Source organism: Portunus trituberculatus, chromosome 39, assembly GCF_017591435.1.
Source record: "Portunus trituberculatus isolate SZX2019 chromosome 39, ASM1759143v1, whole genome shotgun sequence".
Lineage (NCBI taxonomy): Eukaryota > Metazoa > Arthropoda > Malacostraca > Decapoda > Portunidae > Portunus > Portunus trituberculatus.
The window spans coordinates 18,036,295-18,061,294 of NC_059293.1; the positions used below are offsets into that span (position 1 = coordinate 18,036,295).

Sequence of the window (25,000 nt, forward strand, 5' to 3'; positions counted from 1 at the left end):
GTGTGTGACCACTTCTTGAGAAACTACTTAAAGATTTTCTAAAGCGTTTCTAGTTTTGTGTTTGTTTGAGTTTAATTAACGTTGCTTGAGGTACCAACTGTTTTAAGGAAGAAAGGACAGCGTGGCGTTGAAACGTGTAACTTCACAGCACTGTTAAAATAATGAAAAAAGAAAAAAAATGAATAAACTCGCGGTGAAATGGTGACTGCGAGTGGTATAGAGGTGATTCAGATGCGAGTGAAAGAAACTCGGAATATGAAAGTCGCTTGAATAAAAAAAAAAAAAAAAAGAGAGAGAGAAAAGGTGAAAAAAGAAAATGAGTGTTGAAAAAGTTGTGCGTAAAAGAAAAATAAAGGCATTTTTTTATTCGGGAAATTACGGGATGCTGAAGTAAAGCGAAAGGGAAAGTAAAATACGATGAATACACGTGGAAAAATGTATTCAAAGGCAGGTAACGAAAAAAGGGGAAAAAGGGCTTGGGAAGCAAGCGGAAAGAATATTTTTTAAAAGATGGAGTTTTTAAATTGTCTGCCAGAAGCACAACATAAATAATTTTTTTGTAGATGTGTGGACGCATGAATAAACAGGTAGAGTGCTAGATGGATAGGTAGGTAGGTAGGTAGGTAGGTAGGTAGGTAGAATGGGTAGGAGAAAGAGTTTAGTTTAGTTATTCATACGAAGAAACTCGATGACTAGAAATATACAATCTTGTCTGTGTATATTTTTGTATTCATTTGTGTGTTTGTTCATTTAAACTGTGTACGATAGAAATACATGAACTAATAGATGGATAGATTTTGGTTGTTTATTCATAGGATGCAAGGTAGATTGAAAGCAGTGTACACACACACACACACACACACACACACACACACACACACACACACACACACACACACACACACACACACACACACACACACACACACACACACACACACACACACACACATTTTTATTCACTCGTTCATTGATACAGTACATGATGGATGGGAGCTAAAATTAATCCCAACACTCATACATACATACGTAGTTGCAGCATTTTTGTACATAATTCATTCATTCATTTATAAAGCGGCTACACACTGCAGTAAATATGAATGACGCAAACCTATCACGAGAATTGCCTTTCAACATTTCATTCACCATAACCACCACTACTGCTACCCAAACCAACAACAACTACTGCAACAACAACAACTATGTAGGTCTGACAGGAGCAACAGCTACAACCACCACTGGCAGAAAGAAAGAAGGAAGGAAGACACAATGAAATCAGGAAACACTAGACGTCCTTTGTTCTGTCTCGTTCTTCCTGCAGTGGTGAATATGATTGCTGTGGTCTCTTGTAGTACGTGTTGTGGTTTCCTTGGCGGGCTGTGGGAGGGAGAGGAGAGAGGGAGGGAAAGGTGCGTGACTCGTGTTAGTATGATTGGCCAGGATAAGCGACTCAGGACACTGGTACGAATATATTGGCGTGCACGTAACGAAGGCACGGACGGACTGACAGGTGGACGGACGAGTGGGTGGTAAGGTTTAGTTTAGTTTGATTAGTTGAAGTTAGGTGAAGTTAGATTAGATATTAGTGAGATAGGGGTTAGATTAAATTAAGTGACTTGAGGTTAGGTTGTAGTAAATCATCTTACAACTAATAGAAAACAAACACAACAACAACAAGTCGCGATACCAATGCAAATAACAACAATAACTTACATGTAGAAATCTGAAAGTCATCTACTACCACCACAACTCAAAACAATACCTCTTGATGTAGCCTTGTGCTTGTGGCGGGCCGGGAGGAGTGGCACACCTGAAGGGAAGTGAGGCGTGAGAAGTGAGGGCCTTGCTATGCTGTGAGGCGTGTGGGAGGTGCGTAAGGTGAATAAAGAACGAGAGGTGCCTGGGGAAAGTGAGATGTTGCTTGCTAGGTGTTGTCGCAAGGTTGGAGAGTTGTTAGGTTAGGTCAGGTTAAGGTTATTTTCCTTTAGTACCTTGACACGTTTCCATATTCATCCTGTTTACTATTTGGCAATTTTGTACAGCCTCAGAAACAAATGTTGGGGTTAAAATAGTTTATAGATTCTGGTTCGTATTCTTAGACACTTCTCTGCTTCGCCTCCACTATTTCAAAAGGTTTTATTTGAATTTACACACGTTCTTTAAGGTGTTTTTATGGTTCTAGAGGCAGATTGGCAATATTTCTACATTATTAACTTGAAAAATAATCGTGGCGAGAGAGCAAAGCGTTTCTGAACCGTAGACCATTAATCTTTTGACCTCCGTAGACCCTCCCTAATGTCAAGAAAATTATCTAATCGTACACAAATCTCAAGATAGAAATGTGTCCCAGTATTGAAGGAGTTAAGAGAGTAGTAACAGTAGGTGTGGTGGTTGTGGTGGGTAGGTGAGTGTGTCTGTGTGTTTGAAATGAAGTTAGATATTGATATGGTGTTTTTTTTTTTTTTTTTAGAAGTTTGGATGTGTGAAGGTATCGAAAGTTGTTTAAATGCCAGTAAAAATATCACGAATTGTCAGTATTTTTATTGTACCATTACAAAGAAAGAAAAAAAGGTATGAGGACAATAGACACGTAGGAAAGAGAAGCCAAAAAAAAAAAAAAATCGTTAATAGCTTGTAAAAAGTCACGAGAAGAATCATTTTCACCATTACCACCAGAAAAAAAAAAAAAAAAAAAAGAAAAACAATCACTGGAAAACCGAGCGCGTATGAAACTGTATATACAAAAAAGATAGGTAGAGGCAACATATGAAAGAGTATAAAAAATAAAACACGTATGAAAGAGTAAAAAACGAAATGGCGCGTATGAATAAAAAAAAAAGAGGGAGAGACAACGAGGACGAGGACAGCAGGAGGACACAGGACAGCGCGCGGTGGAGTATCGTTTGGTGTGTAAAGGTTTGGGGACATGAGATGGCGCTCGTTGCCTGTCACTGAATGATGCCATGAATGAGCTGAGGGATGTAAGTACCACTGCGCACACACACACACACACACACACACACACACACACACACACACACACACACACACACACACACAGGTCCATATTCTGTACCATTTCTGCGCTGCATCTCCTCTTCATTCAAAAGGCTCTCTATAAGGTTGCGGTCACACAGGTTTTTAATGGTGTTTTGACGGCCCTAATAGCAGATAAACAAGCTTTCTACATTAATAACAGTAAAAAAAAACTCATGAGAACGTGGCTTAAGATCTCTTTGGCCTTGGAAAATAGATTATGGTGTTTTAGACGTTTCTCGTGACAGGTAAACAAAATTACTACATTATTAACATGAGAAACACTCTTTAGAACACGGCTCATCATCTTTGTGTCGCGGTGAGAGAGCAAAGCGCTTCACAATACAGACCTTCACAATTCCCTCTACTCGTACTACTACCTAATCCACCGCGGGCTTCTGGGTTTGATATCTAGCTATTCCGGTGATCTCTCGCAGGCGTGTGGTGCGTGTGGTGGGGATGGAGGCGTGCGTGGAGTGGCTGGTGTGCTTGTTGACTCAGAGCCACTGCCGAGCCACACATCGCCTCCCTGAGTGTTATGAATAGTGCCTTGCGTATACGAATATTAGCCTTAAGCTGTGCCGGGACCTTATCAGCCTCGTCAGACATCAAAGCAGCGGTGAGGGAGATCAAAGCACCTTATAGATCACACACACACACACACACACACACACACACACACACACACACACACACACACACACACACACACACACACACACACACACACACACACACACACACACACACACACACACACACACACACACACACACACAGGGATTCCGTCATCAATATCATCAGGAAATTTCTCTTTTCTCTTTTTCTCTCGTTTCTTCTCTTTTTGTTCGTGTTCTCTCTCTCTCTCTCTCTCTCTCTCTCTCTCTCTCTCTCTCTCTCTCTCTCTCTCTCTCTCTCTCTCTCTCTCTCTCTCTCTCTCTCTCTCTCTCTCTCTCTCTCCTCTCTCTCACCTCTTCCTTTCTCTCACTTCCTCGTTTTCTCTTTTTTTCCTTATATTCGTCCTTCTTTCATCCCTTTCACTACTTTATCACTTTCCACACTAAGCTCCATAAGTGTAGTTCGTCTATGTTATCTTCAGTAAGGCCTCAAGTAAACGCTTTGGCTTGCTTTCTTATCAGGACTGTGTTTATAAAGGCTTTAGGGATAATTAAACAGCCTCCCACAGGAATCTTTCTTATGTGTGATGCAGAATCCCTAGTAAATTTTTGGTATCGTGAAAGCATCCTTGAAAAAAAAAAAATCCAACAACGACTCCAGCGAGAGATTCCAAGTCGAGATAAGATGCTAAAACGTCAAAATGCAGTCTAGAAATTATAAAAGCGAGTGAACTTGACTAAACTCGTCCAAATAAGTCATTTTAAGCTCCGTTAACCCCTTCAGTACTGGGAAGTATTTTTACCTTGAGTTTTGGGTATGATTAGACGATTTTATTGACATTAGGAGGGATCTATGAAAGTCAGAAGATGGATAGCTAAAGTCATCACTATTTTAAACCTCATATAAGTGTTTGAAGCTGTATAAAGTCATCAGATAGAAACCAGAATGAATATGGAACCGCGTCTTGATACTGAAGAGGTTACGTCTGGTTCATCTGCGAGTTGTGTTCAGGAACGCTAGAATGTTGTCCAGGAATCATAAAGACACAAACTTATCTTAACACTATCCAAATCATTTATACTAAGCCATGTTGAGTTTGGTTCGCCTGGTAGTTGTCTTCAGCAAGGCTTCCAGTGGGCTGCACTCACCTGCACTCACCTGCAGTTCCCTCATTAGCCATGCAAAAGGCGCCGCGCAGCAGGTGTTGGATGCCGGACAAGCACAAAGTAGTAGTGATGCTTGGCCAGTCATTCCTTATGGTAAAGATTGCTCAGCCGTATAATCTCTAGTTACTTGTGCTTCATTTTAAAATCAGATTGACATGCAGACAGACACTTCAGCTGGAGAGGTGCTGCACACACTGCATGGCCACCTCTGAAACACACACACACACACACACACACCGCGGAAACTTCACAGGAAGGAGAGAAGTTTGCATGGCGGAACAGTGAGGTGTGTGTGTGTGTGTGTGTGTGTGTGTGTGTGTGTGTGTGTGTGTGTGTGTGTGTGTGTGTGTGTGTGTGTGTGTGTGTGTGAACAAATGTAAGGATATGATGGCGGCAATTGTGGAAGTGGTGGCGGTTGTAGTAGTAGTAGTAGTAGTGGTAGTAGTAATAGTAGTGGTGGTGGTGCTGGTAGGTAGTAGTAGTAGTAGTAGTAGTAGTAGTAGTAGTAGTAGTAGTAGTAATGGCAGTAGTGAGAGAAGGACTGCGGTAGTGGTGACCAGGTAGCGGGTTTGTTGTGGTCACGATAGGTGTGTGTAGGTGTGTAGCGTGGAACTGATACACACACACACACACACACACACACACACACACACACACACACACACACACACACACACACACACACACACACAAATATCCCTCCGCCTCCCCACCCCACAAACACACACACAAAATCTACACATCTCCCCCCCGTGCCTTCCCCTCTCTCTCTCTCTCTCTCTCTCTCTCTCTCTCTCTCTCTCTCTCTCTCTCTCTCTCTCTCTCTCTCTCTCTCTCTCTCTCTCTCTCTCTCTCTCTCTCTCTCTCTCTCTCTCTCTCTCACACACACACACACACACACACACACACACACACACACACACACACACACACACACACACACACACACACACACACACACACACACACGTGACGATAAGTACGTACAATTTCCAGCCGCAATAATAAAAACCAACGCGTGCACAGTCTATATTTACTCAGCCACTCGCTCGCTCGGTGTGTTAATTTAATTCTTTGATGTATTAACGCGACAAATTAATTCATATTCATTTACCAGTATCCACAATAGCGCCATACTATGTACACGGGATCAAACAATGCAGGGCCGGGGTGCCGCAGGGAAGAGTGTAGCAATGCCGGTCACCCATCCCGTCTGTTTGGTCACGACTGGACAGGTGCTGGGTAAGGGGGAGGGGGAAGTTCAGGTTAGGTTAGGATTGAATGTTCGGTGTGTTTGGGTTTGTTCGGTTTTGACTGGAGGGATGGACGGTAAATTTGTGTTAAGGTAGGTTGAGGGTAAGTTATGTTAGGTTAGGATTGGAAGTTCGGTGTGTTTGGGTTTGTTCGGTTGTGACTGGAGGATGGACGAAAAATTTGTGTTAAAGTAGGTTGGGGTAAGTTATGTTAGGTTAGGATTGGAAGTTCGGTGTGTCTGGGTTAGTTCGGTCGTGACTGGAGAGCTGGATGGAAAATTTGTGTTAGGTTATAGATTATAATAAGTTTTGTGTATTTGTTCACGAGCTCATAGTAAGAGCCGTGTTCAGAAACGCTTTGCTCTCTCACCACGACTATTTTGAAAGGCCACAAGACTGATTAGCCATGCAGCTTCTCGAGACTGTTTCGCCTAGTAGTAATGCAGAAATCTTGTTAATTTCTCACTAGAAGAGTTGAAATATCTGTAAAAACCCGTGTACCTTCAAGTAAAGCCTTCTGAAAGTAATGGAGGTGGGCGCAGAAGTGTTTAGGAATATGCCCTAAGTTTCGTCTGTTTTGTTCAGTTTGGTCACGAGTGGATAAGTAGATGGGATAGATTAAGTTAGGTTAGGTTGGGATTGGTTAGGATTGGATCAGTGTGAATTGTTTAGGTTTGCTGAGTGGCTTAATTGATTAGATTAGTTTTCATTAGATGCATTAGTTTAGATTGTAATTAAGATAGCATTGTGACAAGGTGATTTACTACTGGATGGAACCGGATAACGTTCAAATAAGTGGTAAGTGGAAACACGCAGGTGGGGACTCATACACCTGTGTATGTAAATACTAACTCACACTCCCCAGTATACCACACACACACACACACACACACACACACACACACACACACACACACACACACACACACACACACACACACACACACACACACACACACACACACACACACACACACACACACACACGTAATATGTAAAGTTTCAACAAGGCCGCCAATCCAATAAACCGAAATATTATATTATCATTGTCATTATTATTACACTATAACACACACACACACACACACACACACACACACACACACACACACACACACACACACACACACACACACACACACACACAGGTATATCACAAGCACACAGGAATAGACTCAGGAAACGCACCTCGCCATTGGAGCAAGTCAGGTGGATAGGAGCACGAGGGGCGAGGATACAAGGAAAGGCTTCTTCATGCACTGGTACACTTTCCATCAGCGCGTCTTTGTGTCACCAGGTGGAAGGCGCGCCTCGCATGACCTGCCGACTCTTTGTGCTGCGTGTGTTAAAACATTTCACAGGGACCAGATGGCAATTTGCAGTTTGTCACCCTTCAGGAGGAAAGTTTACCGCCGCTTCCTGCTTCCCGGCCGCCTTAGAGGACAGGGAAAGACGGTGTGTTGCTTCAAATTCATGTAGTCTTATGTGGTGGTGGTGGTGGTGGGTGGAGGGTTAGGAGGGGGACTGGGGACTAGGGTGTGGTGGTGGGGAAGGTAGCAAGACATGACGTCATTCAAGAGTGAACGTGACTAGCCGCTTTAAGGCGCCCTCGTTCCTGCGTTGCATGATCAGATGTCATGCACACAACACTCACCACCTGCACTGTTGCGAAATCCTGTGTTGACGCATTCGTGCATCGACAAGACAAACAAATAAATGGCCGTCAGATCAGAAAAGCTATTTTTTTTCATCATTTTTTTTTTTTTTTTTTTTTTGCTAACAGGACTGCATCAAATCAGTTGTTGGTGTGAGTGAGAGATGAACGAAAAAAAAAGTATTGAAATTACCGTAAAATGTACTCCGCTGCTTTCAACTGTTGCCACTTCATGCTTTTAATTACCTTTTGATTACGTGGCGTGGTGATGAGGCTGAAATGTGCTCATAAATATTACTAAATGTACTCTCTCTCTCTCTCTCTCTCTCTCTCTCTCTCTCTCTCTCTCTCTCTCTCTCTCTCTTTGTTGGCTATTAAATGTTCTTTATTCATATGTGCCAGTATAAGTTGACGTGACCTTCCCGTGACTGACATCCTTATGGGAGGGAGGAGGAGGAGGAGGAGGAGGAGGGGTGGGGCGGAGGGAGAGGAGGAGGAGGAATAATGTCGGATGGAGGAGATAAGGAAAGGAGAAGCGGGGAAGCATGATAAAGTATAGACCGGGGAAGGAGAAAAGGATGAAAGGAAAATGGTAATTGGGGAAGAGGAGGAGAGAAGAGAGGAAATGATAATAGAGAGAAGAGGAGATGAGTGGAGGAGAAAGGGTAAGGATGAAGGAGAATGTTAATCAGGGGAAGAGAAGGGAGAAGAGGAAATGATAATGGTGAGAAGAGATGAGAAGATTGAAAGGATAAGGATGGACAGGATGGAACTGACAAGTGAAGAATGATAAGGGTAAAAGAAGATGAGAAATGTAAAAATGGTGACAAGTAAAGGAGAAGAGTAGAGAGAATAGGATGATAACAAGATGGAATAGACGAGGAATGATAAAGAAAACAGGAAAAAAGAATAAAAAAACACGAACATAGGGAACAAATATAACTCATGCATTTACCTATCATTTATTTCACCTCACCTGTATTTCCTATTTACCTGTACACGAGTCACGGCAATACAGGTGTTCTTCAGTCTACCACGCACTGTTCTTGCACCTTTCATCCTGCAATTCACCTGTTTCAACTCAACCATCCTCTGCAACTTCATCCCGTATACATGTTGCAAGTCTGCATTTGATATTAGTACATTCATCTTTCACCAACTTACACTCTAGCATTTCAATTTTATCAATATTCACCTTCAGCTTCATTCTTTTACAAGCATCCCACACTAAAAACTAGTAATAGTCTCATCAACCTCCCCAATCAAGGCAGTAGCATCAGATCAGAGGGTACTCAACTTTTACCTGTACACGAGTCACGGCCAATACAGGTGTGCTAATGAGCTGACTCTCTCCTACAGATGATGTCACGGCCTACCCTGCTGCCGGAGCTCGGGGGCGGTGACATGACCAAGCTGTGCAACCACCGGAGGAAGCTTGCCATCGCCTTCACACACCACCTTCACAACAACGCCAAGAAAGGTAAGTCACCCTCACACTTTGCGCTTCAGGTCTATATTAAACCTCTTCAGTACCATGACGCGTTTTCATATTCATTTTGCTTACTATTGGATGATTTTATACAGTTTCAAATAGTGAGGACTGGCCATTAATCTTCTGACCTCCATAGACCCTTTGTAATTTAAATAAAATCGTTCAATCATACCCAAGACTCATAGTAAAAAATGCGTCCCAGTACTGAAGGGATTAAGCTTGATAGGGGGAGGTTTAAAGACATAGGAAGACACTGGTTGTCACTTATAATATTACCTACACAACAACGCCAAGGATGTTGGTCATATCTCACTTCCCATGCTTTAGATCTATATAGTTGATAGGGACAGGTTTAAAGAGATAGGATGACATTAGTTCTCAGTGACAGTATTCTCTCCATAACATAGCTAAGGTTGGTAAGTTGTCCTCTCGCATTCACACATTCTGAAAGGCGTATTTTGAACATTTCTTCACCGCATCTCTACAACATTAAAGAAAAAAACTACTAATTAAAGTCATGCGAGTTATCAAGGGTGTTTTTACGGCTCTAGTGACAAGTTAACATGATTTCTACATTATCAAAAGCAAAGACATTTAATCCCCACAGCATTTAAAAGACTATTAGTCAAAGTCATACGAGTTATCAAGGATGTTTTTACGGTTCTAGTGACAAGTTAACAAGATTTCTACAATATCAACAAGAGCAACATTTAATCTCTACAACATTCGAAAGACTGTTTGTTAAAGTTACATACGAATTATCAAACGTGTTTTTTATGGTTCTAGTGACAAGTTAACAACATTTCTACATTATCAACGAAAGAAACACGTAATTGAGAATCCGCCAAGTAGTGGTAGGAGAGCTAAGTGTTTCAGAATACGGACCTTTGCACTACACTCTTATATGTGCATAGTGAAGAGTGTCAGGGGAAGGCGATGTGAGGAGGACAGGTGAGCGGCAGGTGTGGGTGATCCTGGGGAGGTGCAGTAGAAAGGTGTGCCCGTTATGGGAGTCGCCGGATGTGTGCTTACGGGGAAGTGGTCAGGTGATCAAGAGTTAAATACACCTCATTTGTTAAGTGCATAGAGAGAGAGAGAGAGAGAGAGAGAGAGAGAGAGAGGGAGAGAGAGAGAGAGAGAGGGAGGGGTAGAGTCAAAGGTGTTTTTTATGTTCTTTCTTGAATATTCTTTCTTGAATTGACGAGTATTGCAAAAATTAGATCAGTGAACAACAACAACAACTAATACTATTACTACTTCTACTACTACTACTACTACTACTACTACTACTACTACTACTACTACTACTCTACTCTACTCCTACTCCTACTCTCTCTCTCTCTCTCTCTCTCTCTCTCTCTCTCTCTCTCTCTCTCTCTCTCTCTCTCTCTCTCTCTCTCATACATCACAGCCATTTAAGCATTCTCTCTGAACAACCCCCACTCAGCTGGCAGCCTGTCCTCGCCACAGCACCAGCAGTAAACAGCGTCATGTGTTGCCAATATCGGCGAGCGTGCGTCCCTTTACACACGCCAAGAGGGTAATAAATGTGACCTTGAAATAGCTCCTCGAGTCACTGTAGCAATACGGGAAGATTTACTAGCCTGCAATTCAGTTTACACGAAGCGGAGTTGAGTATGCTTCTCAATCTCGGTGGGTTCTGTGTTGAAAGACTCATATTTCTTGACATATTCGAGTGCTTGACCGTAAAATTCCTCCGCCAAGTCTGTAGTAATGCGAGATTCATGAGGCAAGAATTGAGATACATGAGTAAGAGACGAGTATGCCTCACAGTCTCACCCAGATAAACTAGTACGATGGTTTTGTGTTGAAAGAGTCACTGCCCTTCACATTTTCGACTACTTGGCTTTGAAATATGTCCTCTAGTTAGTAGCAGCTGCTCGTGATTTGTTAGACACTACAGATACACGAGTAGGATTCGAGTATACTTCACAGTCTTGGCCAGACAAACTATAGTGCTTATGTTCAGAAATAATCACATCCCTTCACATTTTCGAATACTTAAACGTTGAAACAGCTCCTCAACTGAATCTCTTTGCAATGCGAGTCGATTCGGTGACCTATAATTCATAATAGCACTATAATCCGTCTACTCTAAAGTGACTCCTGGGTGTGTGTCTCAGTGGTGTCTTGGGGAATGTGTGTGTGAGTCAGATCTTGAGGCAAAACTGTAGTCTGTCCTCGTGATAAGTGTGTGGGTCAACAGAAAACAACTCTCATTCACATCAAATCAATTACACCATCAATAAGCTACAGTGTGTTTTGAACCAAGGAGCCATTTTAGAGTAGACAGACTATCTCAACTACACAAACTGCTATGCGTTCAGGCTTAAAAGAATTACATCCTTTGACATTTCCCAATTTAACTTCCAGCTGAACACACATCACCACACTGCACAACACAGAGAAAGAGTAAGAGAGTGAGAGAGAGATAATTACACTGTACCTTGACATTTAGTAGCACGTGACGCTGCTATGGTAACTGCACTGCTTCATTTTGACATCCATGAATACGTGACGCCATATAACCTCGGGCAAATGCTGTGAAAATGGGATTGATATTGGAGAGTTCGTGTGGCGTTGCGCTGCATACTCAATGTGCCTGCGATCGATGGCATGAGTAAAGGGAACGTGCGGTCTCTCATCCTTACCTGTGGAGCGTGAGTCGGAGAAAGAATGTACGTTATCAAGCTCCATAAAACTTCTTAACACAGGTAGGAAGAAATTGGTTCTCGAGTGGAGTGGTTGATGAATAGAAACAGTGGTCAGGTTGTTAGTGTTGTTATTACGAGGGTTTTTTGAAAGATAATGTGGATTTGTGGATGGGGTTGATAAATGGGAATATGAAAGTCATTTTTTTCTGTTTAAAGGGACTCACGTGTAGGTCTTGTGGTTTCCCTTATGTTCTTGTGTTCCTTACGAGGCTACAATAGAAATACAGTTGATAATAACTTAACCTGGCTTAATTAACCTGTCTTAACCAAAACAGATCCGATTGTAAAGCATATCAAACTGAATTCGTAAAAATATGATATAAAAGCTTGAACCTAACCTAATCTAACCTAATCTAACCAAACTAAACGTAAACCAGTCCAATTTCAAACGATATCATAATAAAAGAAAAAAAAAATATATATATATATATATGAAATAAAACTTCCACTAAAGCGAACTCACATCACATCACATCACATTACATTCCAAGCAAATTAAAAACATCAAAGCGAAAAAAAAGATGTAGTGTTAATGAAAAAAATTATAATAAAAACTGAAGCTAAATTAAACTTAACCTCAAACTCAAACTAGGAAAATTCCAAGTGTAGTCAATTTTGCCTTGGCAGTTTCCTTGTGTCCTTACATGAGGGAGTTCATTTAACCCTTCAATACTGGGACAGATTTTTACCTTGAGATTTGTGTGTGATTAGACCATTTTATTGACATTAGGAAAGGATTTATGGAGGTCAGGAGATTAATAGTCAGAGTCTTCACTAGTTTAATCCCCCCACATGTGTTTTGGAAGCTGTATAAAATCACCAAATAGTAAGTAGAACGAATATGGAAACGCGTCATGGTACTGAAGGGGTTAAGGTAATAAAGTTGGTGAAGGTAATAAAGGCGAAAGCTCCTCTCCATCTATCAGTTCAGTATTATTAGAGCGTTAGCCGTGCAGGTGACGCAGAATAGACCTATGACGCTATTAGGCCTAAGGCTGAGCTTACTACTACGCCATTTAAGGAGCCACTGAAAGGTCGTAAGGTCTCTCTCTCTCTCTCTCTCTCTCTCTCTCTCTCTCTCTCTCTCTCTCTCTCTCTCTCTCTCTCTCTCTCTCTCTCATAGTAACACAACAGCTGCTTTTTTTTTCCTCCTCTTTCTTCTTCTTCTTCTTCTTCTTCTTCTTCTTCTTCTTCTTCTTCTTCTTCTTCTTCATCATCATCATCATCATCATCATCATCATCATCATCATCTACTACTACTACTACTACTACTACTACTACTACTACTACTACTACTACTACTACTACTACTACTTAGAATAACAGTAAAATAATAATGGCTGTAAATATTTTGTCAGCATTTTCTTCTTACCACTGTCTTATCTTTCTCGCTCTTTTTCTTGTACATTTTCTCACGTTAGCTACCGGGTCTATTTTTAACTCTCTCTCTCTCTCTCTCTCTCTCTCTCTCTCTCTCTCTCTCTCTCTCTCTCTCTCTCTCTCTCTCTCTCTCTCTCTCCAGTTCTTATTTACTCTTTCCCTCTTATTCCGCTTCTTTTTATCTTCTTTATCAAGTTTCTTCCCTCTCGGCACTTAATTTTTTTTCATTCCCTTCCTTCTCTTCCTCTCCTCCTTCCATTCACTCTCCTCTCTCCCTTTCTCTCTTAAATTAGTTGCATTTTTTTCCTCTCGTAGTAGTATTAAAACTCTTATGCTCTGTTGCAAGATATTATATAGAGAGCCATTTCACTTTTATATCCTTTATTTACCTTCCCTTCCTCCTCCTTACCTTTAATTACACTGCCCAACACACACACACACACACACACACACACACACACACACACACACACACACACACACACACACACACACAAGGGGTTCATGTCTCGGTGTGAATCGGTTACATGACTCGAGATAAGAAGGAGACTTGCTAAAAAAAGAATAAGAAAACAAATAGATATCTTACTTGTTGGCAGAAGTGTGGTCATTGAGTGGGAAGTGAAGCCAAAACACACGATAAGACTGGATGAGTGACGGGTGGTAATGGTTGTGGTAATGGTGTGTGTGTGTGTGTGTGTGACGCAATGTGTATGTGTGTGTGACGCAGTTGTAGTGAAGTGCGTCGCGGATCTGCCCGGCCCGCTGAGAGAGAGAGAGAGAGAGAGAGAGCGAGCGAGCGAGAGAGAGAGACGCATAACCATTTGTCGTAGTAATAATAGTGGTAGTTGTTGTTCTTGTTGTTATGATTGATAGAGCAGTTTTATTGTGATCGTTGTGGCAATATTAGCAGTAATAGTCTTATGAACACCAGCTACCACTACCACCACCACCACCACCACCAACAACAACAACAACAACAACCCGTACACAGTGACACAACTCACGACACAAACTCATTCCAGCCTCACATGAACAAAACAATTCAAGCTAAGCAAAGCAAAACACTACACGACAAAACAATAGCAAAAAAATAACAAATAGCACACATAACAAAGACACATTTTAATTACTGTAGAAACCACCACCCCGGACCATAAAAACACCCCCAACACAACACCATAAGAAAAACACACACGCACGCACTCACACACACACGAGGAGAACAAAAAAATAAATAAATAGCACACATAACAAAGACACATTTTAATTACTGTAGAAACCACCACATCCCGACCAGAAAAACACCCCCAACACAACACCATAACAAAAACACATACGCACACACTCACACACACACATACACGAGGAGAAGGGGGAGGGGTGTGGAGATGGCCTTGGGAGCAGTGGCCTCGAGATCACCACACCAGCGTGAATGACGACTAATGGCGTGTGAAGTGAGAAGAGAAGGGGAACAGCCTGCCAAAAGAGCCCGCCTGAGATTACACAAGGGACTGTTGCTAGAGTGGAAATCAACACGAGGGAATGAATATTGAAACACCCTTATTGAATGTCAGAAAATAAGGGAATTGACATTAACATAAAGGTAAAAGAGAACTCCTGTGGTTATATAAGGCAACATTGCTAGAGTAAGAATCAACAGAAGGGAATGTCCATCGAAACACGCCATTATTGAACAAACACTCGAGGAAATAAGGAAATGGACTTAAGTATCAGTGAAAAAGAAAATGCTTAACCTCTCCAATACCATGGCACATTTTCATATTCTTTCTTGTTACGATTTTGGTGATTTTATACAGCTTCAAAAACTCATGTGGGGGATTAGATTAGTAAAGACTGTGGCCATTAATCTTTTGACCTCCATAGACCCTTCCTAATGCAAATAAAATCGTCTAATCATATCTAAAAATCAAGGTGAAAATACGTCTCAATACTGAAGGGGCTAAGGTCATATAAGGCAAAGAATCAATTGTATATTCTGAAACACTTTGCTATCTCACTACGATTATTTTCAGAGGCCACAGAGATAATTAACCGGATTCTTAACCCCTTCAGTACCGTGACGCTTTCCTATATCCATTCTACATACTATATAGTGATTTGATACAGCTTCAGAAACTTACGTGGGAATATTGGCCATTAATCTTCTGATCTCCATAGACCCTTCCTAATATCAATAAAATGGTCTAATCGTACACCAATCTCAGGGTAAAAATGTGTTCTAGAAGTTAAGAATGTTTATCCTGTTAACCCCTTCAGTAACAGGAAGCGTTTCCTTGTTCATTCTGCTTACTATTTTGTGATTCTATACAGCTTCAGAAACTCATGTGGGGGATTAAAATAGTGAAGACTGTGTCCATTAATCTCCTAACCTCCATGGACCTTTCCTAATGTCAATAAAATTATCTTATTATACACAAATCTCAAAGTAAAAATGTGTCCGGGTATTTGAAGAGGTTTATAGTGTTTATCCTGTTAAAACGGTAGAAATATTGATGATCTGCCACTAGAATCGTAAAAACACCCTTCAAAGCCCGTGTCACTTCATCTAGAGTCTATTGAACGCAGTCACGTTGCAGGAAAAATTATTTCAAATTATGATCGCCAACACTAGGGAGTTAGCATCTGAACACAATGGCCCATACCAAGAGTCACGAAGGTTTAAGGTCGAGGGTAGAAGGGAAGGTGATGTGGTACCAAGAGTCGCTGTCATTATTGGAACGAAGAGCAGAGGGAAGGTCGAAGGAAAGGCATGGGTGCCCCCGTGTCTTCCACATGACCTTCGAAGAAATATTTTATAATTTTCGTAAGCTGGAGTAACCAACGAATAGTATGAACTAAAATCAACATCAAGTAATATTTTCAATCTCGGAAAACCGATTGTTATGTTTCCACGTAAGTTACTATTCTTTTTATAATAGTGAAGGATCGCCTTAAAATCGCGAGGTGGAAGAACGCAGTGGATCCAGAAAGCTCGCCACCTAGCTGTTTTATGAAGCTTGTTTTCGTTTGTCATTAAAGTTACACTGTTTATTTCATGGTAATAAATATTTTCTTTAGTGAGCTCATCATCCAAGCCTATTAAAGACCAAATATGTGCATGGGTTAATGGAGAATAGGAAGTGACAGGTGAACTGCCAACAGACAGATGGCAGTCAAAGTATGCAAAGAAAAGCCAGTCACAAGGTAAATACTAGCCTGTATAAGCAGGTTTAAAACAAAACCACAAAGATGTATGTAGGGATGTAGTCAGAGAATTTCACAAGCACCCCACTTCACACCAACCCAGGACACTCTCTCTCTCTCTCTCTCTCTCTCTCTCTCTCTCTCTCTCTCTCTCTCTCTCTCTCTCTCTCAACAAAGACAGTGAGTGACATAAGCATTGAGTGCAATAATGTTAAAGCTAAGTCAACAGATAACTTTTCACTGAGTTGGGTGTGATGTGCAAGGATTTAAGTATAGGTATACTGACAGTATTGTAGTTCTCAAGATGTATAGTCCTGTATCCAAACCATTTCAGGCCATGATTAATGTAATTCATGATTGACTATACTAATGTGTTAACTATGGAATTTTTAATGATATGCATACAAATTGTGGTCTAGCAGATCCCAAAGAATACAAATTTCTCAACTCTTGTAATGAACTACCACTGCTTCTTGATATGGATTTTGTAAGACAGTGATTTCCAAACACATGATAAATTACCACTTTAGGGATAATGGAAGGATACAGAAAAAAAGAAAGTTAAGAATTCTGGAAATTATGAAAACACTGCAGTCTGTAAAGTTGTTGAATAAACCTGTTATAAATACATAGTGAAATTGAGCAACAACAATAAACATTCAGAACTGCTATACATATACAAAACTTGAAAAGAAGAAAAATTATTTAAGTGTGTGGCAAGCCAGGTTTCAATAAGGAATGCTTGAGGACACAGATATTCAATAACTCTGATCACATGTGGGCTTGTTACTCACTACCTGAGCCTGCCTCTTTTTCACATTGTCAGTTTCTCACTGAGCACCAGCTGATGCTAAAATCTTGAATTTTTATTTAGCTATAAATATCTTAATATTAAAAAATGTTAATGGCATTAAATGACTTGGTGATCGCCTCCCAAGCTAATTTTTTCTTGTGAAGGCTAGCTGGGTTTGTTGAGCGGTCTTGCAAGTCTTTATTTTCTTTCACAAGATTGAGAATCATTATTCTCTGCTCGTGCGTGAGTGGCGAGGCCCGGTCACAGCTTCTTCCCTCCATTCTTGTAGCGCGCACTGTGGTTTTGTTGTCGTTCGTGGAGCTCAAATCCGGATTACAGTCATACCAATACCGAAACAACTGTTACCAACTCATGCTAGCAGCAGACCTTCCACGGCGACTCTTGGTACGGATTGAAGTTAAGGGCGAAGGCTTTGCCTTGCTGGTCGAAGGGAAGGTCCGTGCCTTGGCCTTCGCGACTCTTGGTACGGCCCAATCATACTGAACACTCACACCTTAAAACCTCTGAATGCATTGGCTGTCAGGCCGTCTGACGCTCTAGATTAGACTGAGATTACATGACTGTGCTGAGCTCAAATGAATGGCCAATCTTATATAGCCTGAGATTACATGTTTTCAAGAAGGTCCACGCGTATTTAGTAATAAATGAGTTGTGTTTTATGCTCATAGACTGAGATTACATGACTTCGTGGTTCTAGGGGGTGCTTTCCTAGAATCAATGAGTTAAATGTCTAGTAAAATTCTTGGTTTAAAAAAGTGTTCTTAAGCTACATCTTCCTCCCTCTTTACTTTGTTTCCTTCCTTCCCTTTATGCTTTCACGGGTGCGGTCTTGAAATCAATAGACTGCGTTTTATGTCTATCAGAATTCCTGGTCTAAAAATATATCTGTCTACATGTTCCTCTCTTCCTGCTCTTCCATCATTTCATTCTTCCACGAGTGTTATCTTCAAATTCAACGAACTGTGCTGTGTCCAGTGAAATTCCCTGTCTAGTGGTGTCTACTTTCATACGATTTCGCTTTAAAACGGAGTATAGTGTGACATGTTCCAAAAATTCCACTTGAATCATTTGAGTTAAAAGCTTCTCTTGGCGTACTGAAAGGCGATAGTCCCATTCCTCCAAGACCGAGAACCAATAGGAATGGCATGAAGAAAATCGATTGAGGGAGGAATATTGTGAAGACAGAGTAAGATGAAGAGATAAAGATGACCATAAAACTACAAAGGACTGGAGTCACATAGGAAGATTAAAGGGACAAATAACCGCAGGAGACTCGTAGAAAGAAAGAATTAGGAGTTTAAGGTGACAGTGAAACATAACTAGGTAGGGTTGAGCCTTTGCAAGTGACAGGCGGAGCATTAAAGTGGTTTTAGGGAAGAAGGACTGTGGCGTGTGTGTATGAGACCTCCACGTAGTTTAATGTATAGCTAGTGAAATATACTTAGGTGGAGCAATAAGCTGAAGGAAAAGGTTTGTAGAATACTGTGTGTGGCGTGTGTGGTGGTTCAGGTGTGTTTGGTAGAGGCGCACACACCTGTTGGGCGTGGTAGTGGTGGAGGGGGAACAAAATCATACACTTGTGACCTATATTTATTTACTTTTTTCTTTCTTTCTTTCTTTCTTTTTTTTTTTTTTTTTTTTGTGGATATCGTCAGAGCTGCAGCCGTTTGGTCCTCTCCTTGTATGTGTATCTGTCTAGTTTTTCTTTTGACTGTGTTTTTATGAGAGAGAGAGAGAGAGAGAGAGAGAGAGAGAGAGAGAGAGAGAGAGAGAGAGAGAGAGAGAGAGAGAAGGCTGAATGAGGTTGTAGTAAGTTTATATAATTGTTATGGTGAGAATTAGCGACGCGTGACTGTTCTGTGGCCTTGCTGGTGGTCACTGCTAAACGTTAATGCCGCTGTCTTGAGATTTGAGACCTGTATTCAGAAACGCTTTGCTCTCACGGCGACTATTTCCAAAGGCTCTAGTTGAAGATACCATGATTTTAAGGGTGTTTATGTAGTTCTGGTGATGGATTAGCAAGATTTCTAGTGTATCATAAGGAGAAACTGTCTTGAAAACCCCTCCTAGTCGTCTATGGGGACTTGAAAAATTGTCGTGGTGAGAGAACAAATCGTTTCTGAGTATGGCCGTGAGAACCGTGTGAGATGTGAAGGTTTTGCGATGGTGTTGAGAATAGTATTTATTATTTTTTTTTATTTATTTATTTATTTTATTGATCTTATTTTTCTTTATTTCTTAATTGTTTTTTTTTTCAATGCGTTATTTTTTTTTTTTTTTTGTAGATTCAAGTACTGTCATTTTATATTCGCTTTTCAGTTATATTTCAAGACCTTTTTTTTTTATTTCATGTATTTATTTATCTATTTTGCATGTGGGCTTTATTCAAGAATTTTTCCGTCATTTGTGTAATAAGATTCGTGAAAATAAAAAAAATAAAAAACATGTTACCTCCATGTGTATGTATGTATGTATGTATGTATGCACGTATATAAGCATTCCTTGGAAAGTGACGCACCACAGAGTACAACACCGGAAACACAGCAACACCACAGAGCGCAGGGAGGCGAAGTGAGTGACGTCGCCGAAACAACTTGTCACGCATATAGAACTTCCCTCCATAGCACCTACAACGAGCTTGATTCAGAACCACCTCCGCGGCCCACCTTCACTGTGTTCAAAAGGCTGTTGTAGAAGGGACACGGGATTGTAAGAGTGTTTTTTTTTTTTATGATTCTAGTGACAGATCAGCAAGATTTCTCCTTTATTACCGTTATAAATACTTGGAAATGCGACTAATCATCACTGTGGGTTTGGAAAATTGTCGTGGTGTAAGAATAAAGCATTTCAGAATGGGCTTTAGTTGAAGTCACGGGTTTCTAAGGGTATTTTTACCATTCTATTGATAGGTCAACATGATTACTACATTTTTAACCGAAGAAACACTCCTGAGAACCCGACTAATCATCTCTGTGGCCTTGGAAAATAGTCATGGTGGAAGAGCAAAGCGTTTCAGATTACGGGGTCTTTGTAAGCATGAATCCTTGGCAGCAGCAGTAGCGATGCGGCGAGCAGGCGGGACGACCTTGGCTGGGACCACGAGGGATGAAAACAACGGATGCGATCAGCGTGTCCGGGTCGCGGTGGCAGAAATCCAGGAGGTCGGGAGATGTCCAGATGTGTGTTTTTTTTTTTCCTCTCTTTTTTTTCCCCGTCGTGTTGCTGTTGTGGACTTGCGGTGCGGTGATCCCTGCAGCGTGTGGCGTCCCAGTGGAGTAGTCGCACCAGTGGAAACCGTGTCCCTGTCCCTCGTAACACACTTGGTACAGGTGTTTGGGCGGTGGACCGAAAAGCGGGTGTAAAAATCTCGCGTTTGGATGAGTGAGTGGTCGGCAGCGGTCGTGCGTGTGTGGGTGAATGGCAGGCGAAGCAGGCAAAGGGGATTGTAGGTCGCGGGAAAGAGGAGTAAGTGATGTATAAATGAGTGGCTGTCCGGCAGATGGCTGTGCCTCGTCCTCGGTGAAGCGACGGCGTGAATCTTGCAGTGGGAGTTTGTCTGGTTTGTCTCGGCGGATCGAAGTTTGCCCTGTTTTCTGTCTGCCTGTGTGTGTTTGTGTGTGTGTGTGAGTAGGAGTGTCTCGCTTTTCTCTCTTCTCTCTTCTCTCTCTTTTCCAGCCGCTTGATGTCGTTCTCCTTTAGGGCGTTGCGTGTCAGGTCAGGTGGACTGCACATTGTTTGACTTCGTTTTTCCCTCGACGCTGCTGCAGTGGATGAAAGTGTATACTGTGTGTGTGTGTGTGTGTGTGTGTGTGTGTGTGTGTGTGTGTGTGTGTGTGTGTGTGCTGGGGAGTGTATCGCTCTACCTTCAACCTGACCTTTACCTGTGTATACGTGCGTGTGTTTCTTCATATGCGTACTGTACAAGCCACGACACTTACTACATGTACATTTAGATATACTTCAATGCTCACACGCTGCCAGTACATGATGGCGACATGAGCTAATAACAGTCGCTTGGGTGAGTGATGCAAGGTGATAGTCTGGCGTGTGTACGTGTGCGTGTGTCTGGCAGGTAGGTAATGGAGCAGTGTTGCCACCTTGGTGTGATACAACAGAGGACCGCGTACTGAGGCGTGTGGCGCGGGTGTGTGTCTGTGCGGGGGCCTGATTTAATGTGGCATGGATAAGTGGCGTGAGAGAGAGAGAGAGAGAGAGAGAGAGAGAGAGAGAGAGAGAGAGAGAGAATAACAACAGTGTTTCACAATTCGAATAACAACCATCTAGACAGCATATGTAGTGAACTCGGAAATGGAGATATAGTAAGTGTATTGAGCAAGTAGTGTGTGTGTGTGTGTGTGTGTGTGTGTGTGTGTGTGTGTGTGTGTGTGTGTGGCAAGCATGCACGGTTGAAGATGGTGAGGCTGAGCTGAGGGCGAGAGAGAGAGAGAGAGAGAGAGAGAGAGAGAGAGAGAGAGAGAGAGAGAGAGAGAGAGAGAGAGAGAAAAACTGAGCGTACATGCAAGCAGACGGGAATTGAATAAAGGGAAGAGTAGAGAGGGTAGCAAATACAACACTGTAAACCGAGGAAGGAAACTTGTGGGGGGGGAGAGAGAGAGAGAGAGAGAGAGAGAGAGAGAGAGAGAGAGAGAGAGAGAGAGAGAGAGGAACACCAGAACACCAGAAAATAAGAACAAGTGAACATGCGGGAACAAGCCACAACTAGAACTAAGAGACAGACAGAGAGACAGGTAGGCAAGGGAGTGGAGAACAGATGGAAAGAGTGAGCAGGCAAGCAGGCAAGCAAGCAGGCAGGCAGGCAAGCAGGCAGGCAGAGGGTGAGTGAGGCTGGAAGGGGAAGGGGAGGCAAGCTGACGGGTAGCGCGCAGTTTCAAGGTTAACCAGACCAGGAATGCCAACGTACAGGGCCTGTTTTTGTGGCCGCCGGTGACCGCTCCTGCACCTTGCTTGCTCAGTCGCCGCCAAGCAAAAACCCAAGAATTTATATTGTTCCCTTCAATGTCAAGCAAAGCAGCGATTGTCTGCGTGCGGGGCGCCGAGTTGGGGGCGGCGGTGGGTCATTGGCTTGGTGGAGTGTGTGGTGAGGCCTGTGGTGGTGCTGTGTTGCGGTGGTGCGGTGGTGTGGTGGAGGCGGCGTGGTGGGGAGCAAGGTGATCATCGGCGGTGGTGTAACACAGTCGGCGGGCAACTGGCGGCATTGAATGGATCAAGCTATAATGGCGGGTAAGATTGGGCGGATCTGGTTGTGAGTTACTGGTGGATGGCTCACTGCTTGGTGAGGCGAGGCGAGGCGAGGCATGAGAGAGAGAGAGAGAGAAAGAGAAAGAGAGGGAGGCTGGGTGAGGCGTGGCTAGGCTAGGTCAGGGCCACGCACCGCCTCACGGGTCACGGCCAGTAATGATTCCGTGCAAGATCGCCGGGCGTCGTGAGGTCACCAGGGGAGAGGTTAAGGTGCGCTCTCTCTCTCGCAGCAGGTGCCCTCCATTCCCTTACGTACAGGCGGAAAGGTAAGCTGCAAGGCCCGCCAGGTGTGTCGCATCCCGCCGACTCATCTGCTCGCCCGCCCTAACACACCATGCAGTGGGCGAGAGGGAGGCAGGAGGAGGCTGACGGGGGAGAAGAGCCAGTCCCCCCTCACACTCCCCCCACACACACAAGTTCATAATACCATAATCGGCACATGAATAATAGCCACGTTATATCCTCCAGTGGACCTTGTAGTCTTCTTCTCTTGACTATTTTGTTAACTCCACTCTTCCACTCCTTCCACTCTTCCCCACAACTCTTGTCTCCACCTCTCCCTCCCCCACATGAGCCTTCCAGCAGCACTCCTCTCCTCTCGTCCCCCACATCACCCCATCTTCGCCTCACTCTCTTTGTGTATTGCTCAACCCTCAACCCGCTTTCATTAATTTTTCTTCATTATCTCCACCTCCCTCACGGACGCCCGCCTTCCACGTGGCCTCGAGTACTGGGATGTTCCGCGCCTCCTCCTCCTCCTCCTCCTCCTCCTCCTCCTCCTCCTCTTCTTCCAACTCGGGTAAAACTGGCTTAATCCTCGCTTAGAATTACCAGTGATACCTTCTCCATATTCAATCACGTGAATCCTCCTCGTTTCTTACTCTCTTCTCTTCTCTCGTTCTTGCCTTCTCGTGTTCGCTGCCTCGTCATTGCTGCTGGCGGTGGTGGTGGTGGTGATGGCGATGATGGTGCTTGTGTTCGTGCTCTGCTCCGCGTCTTAGTGTTATTCATAATGTTAATAAGATTTGGGATTATTTAAATAGGGAAAGTATATTTATAGTTAAAACAGCAGCTGTCTTATCTTTGTGAGGTGTAGTTATTGTTGTTATTATTATTATTTTTTTTTTATTATTATTGTTGTTACTACTACTGCTACTACTACTACCACCACCACCACCACCACCACCACCACCACCACCACCACCACCACCACCACCACCACTACTACTACTACTACTACTACTACTACTACTACTACTACTACTACTACTACTACTACTACTACTACTCTTTATAATTAAAAGCAATACTCAGAAATAAGAACTATTTTTACGTTACATCATCACAAGTGTCTCATGATGTGTGTGTGTGTGAGTGTGTATGTGTGTGTGTGTGCGCTCGTGTGTATCAAGACTGCTTGGTTGGCAGGGTGTTGACAGACGTAACGACAGACAGACAGACACGTAGCCGCCACTCGCTATACACAACATTACTCTGCGTGCAAAACCTGCGCATGACAAACATAGCACTGTGTTGCCCATTTATTGCCCTGAGAGATTTGCGGGTCCTTGTTGATGCGGTGAGCTGAGCCACCACCACCACCACCACCACCACCACCACCAGCGCTACTACTGATGCACTTCACTCTCAATTTTACGAGTGTTTTATTGCAGAAGGTGGAACTGTATCACTCCTTGCTCCTCGTTGGCTCGCTCTTTTACCTCGAGGCCCTAACCATTGGCCGAGGCTCCTGATAACTAGACTAGATTGTGACGGCTGTGATGGCTGCTGGCGAGGACTTACATGCCAGGTTATGCTTGTACGCACTTGATTTGTATATACTCCTTGTCTGATGCCGGCGGGGAGAGAGAGAGAGAGAGAGAGAGAGAGAGAGAGAGAGAGAGAGAGAGGCTCATATTCTCAAACACTTCTGCGCTTCACCTTCACTATTTCAAAAGGCTTTATTTAAATTTACACGAGTTTTTTTTAAGGTGTTTTTACAATTCTAGGGGCAGATTGATCAGATTTCTGCATTATAATCTTGAGAAGCACTCTTGAAAACCTCGCTAATCATCTCGGTGGCCTTGCAAAATAGTCGTGGTGAGAGAGCAAAGCGTTTCTGAATACGGACCAGAGAGAGAGAGAGAGAGAGTGTGTGTGTGTGTGTGTGTGTGTGTGTGTGTGTGTGTGTGTGTGCAATCGTCTTTTCTTTTTTTCTTTTTACCGCCATGCACCAACTTTTCTATCTTACTTCCCATTCTTCTCTTTATCGTCTCTTTTCTTCCTTAGTTTTGCTCCCAGTCGAGGTAGCATGAGAGAGAGAGAGAGAGAGAGAGAGAGAGAGAGAGAGAGAGAGAGAGAGAGAGAGAGAGAGAGAGAGAGAGAG

The 25,000-nt window shown here is 42.8% G+C and overlaps 1 protein-coding gene across 1 annotated transcript in view; it reads left to right on the forward strand.

Moving 5' to 3' along the window:
• LOC123515706 (nuclear receptor coactivator 6-like) overlaps positions 1-25,000 on the forward strand; it is a 189,662-nt gene that overhangs the window by 117,623 nt on the left and 47,039 nt on the right. Inside the window, 1 exon segment of the mRNA XM_045274529.1 lies at positions 9,087-9,207. Within this exon segment, the coding sequence (XP_045130464.1) occupies positions 9,087-9,207 (121 nt within the window).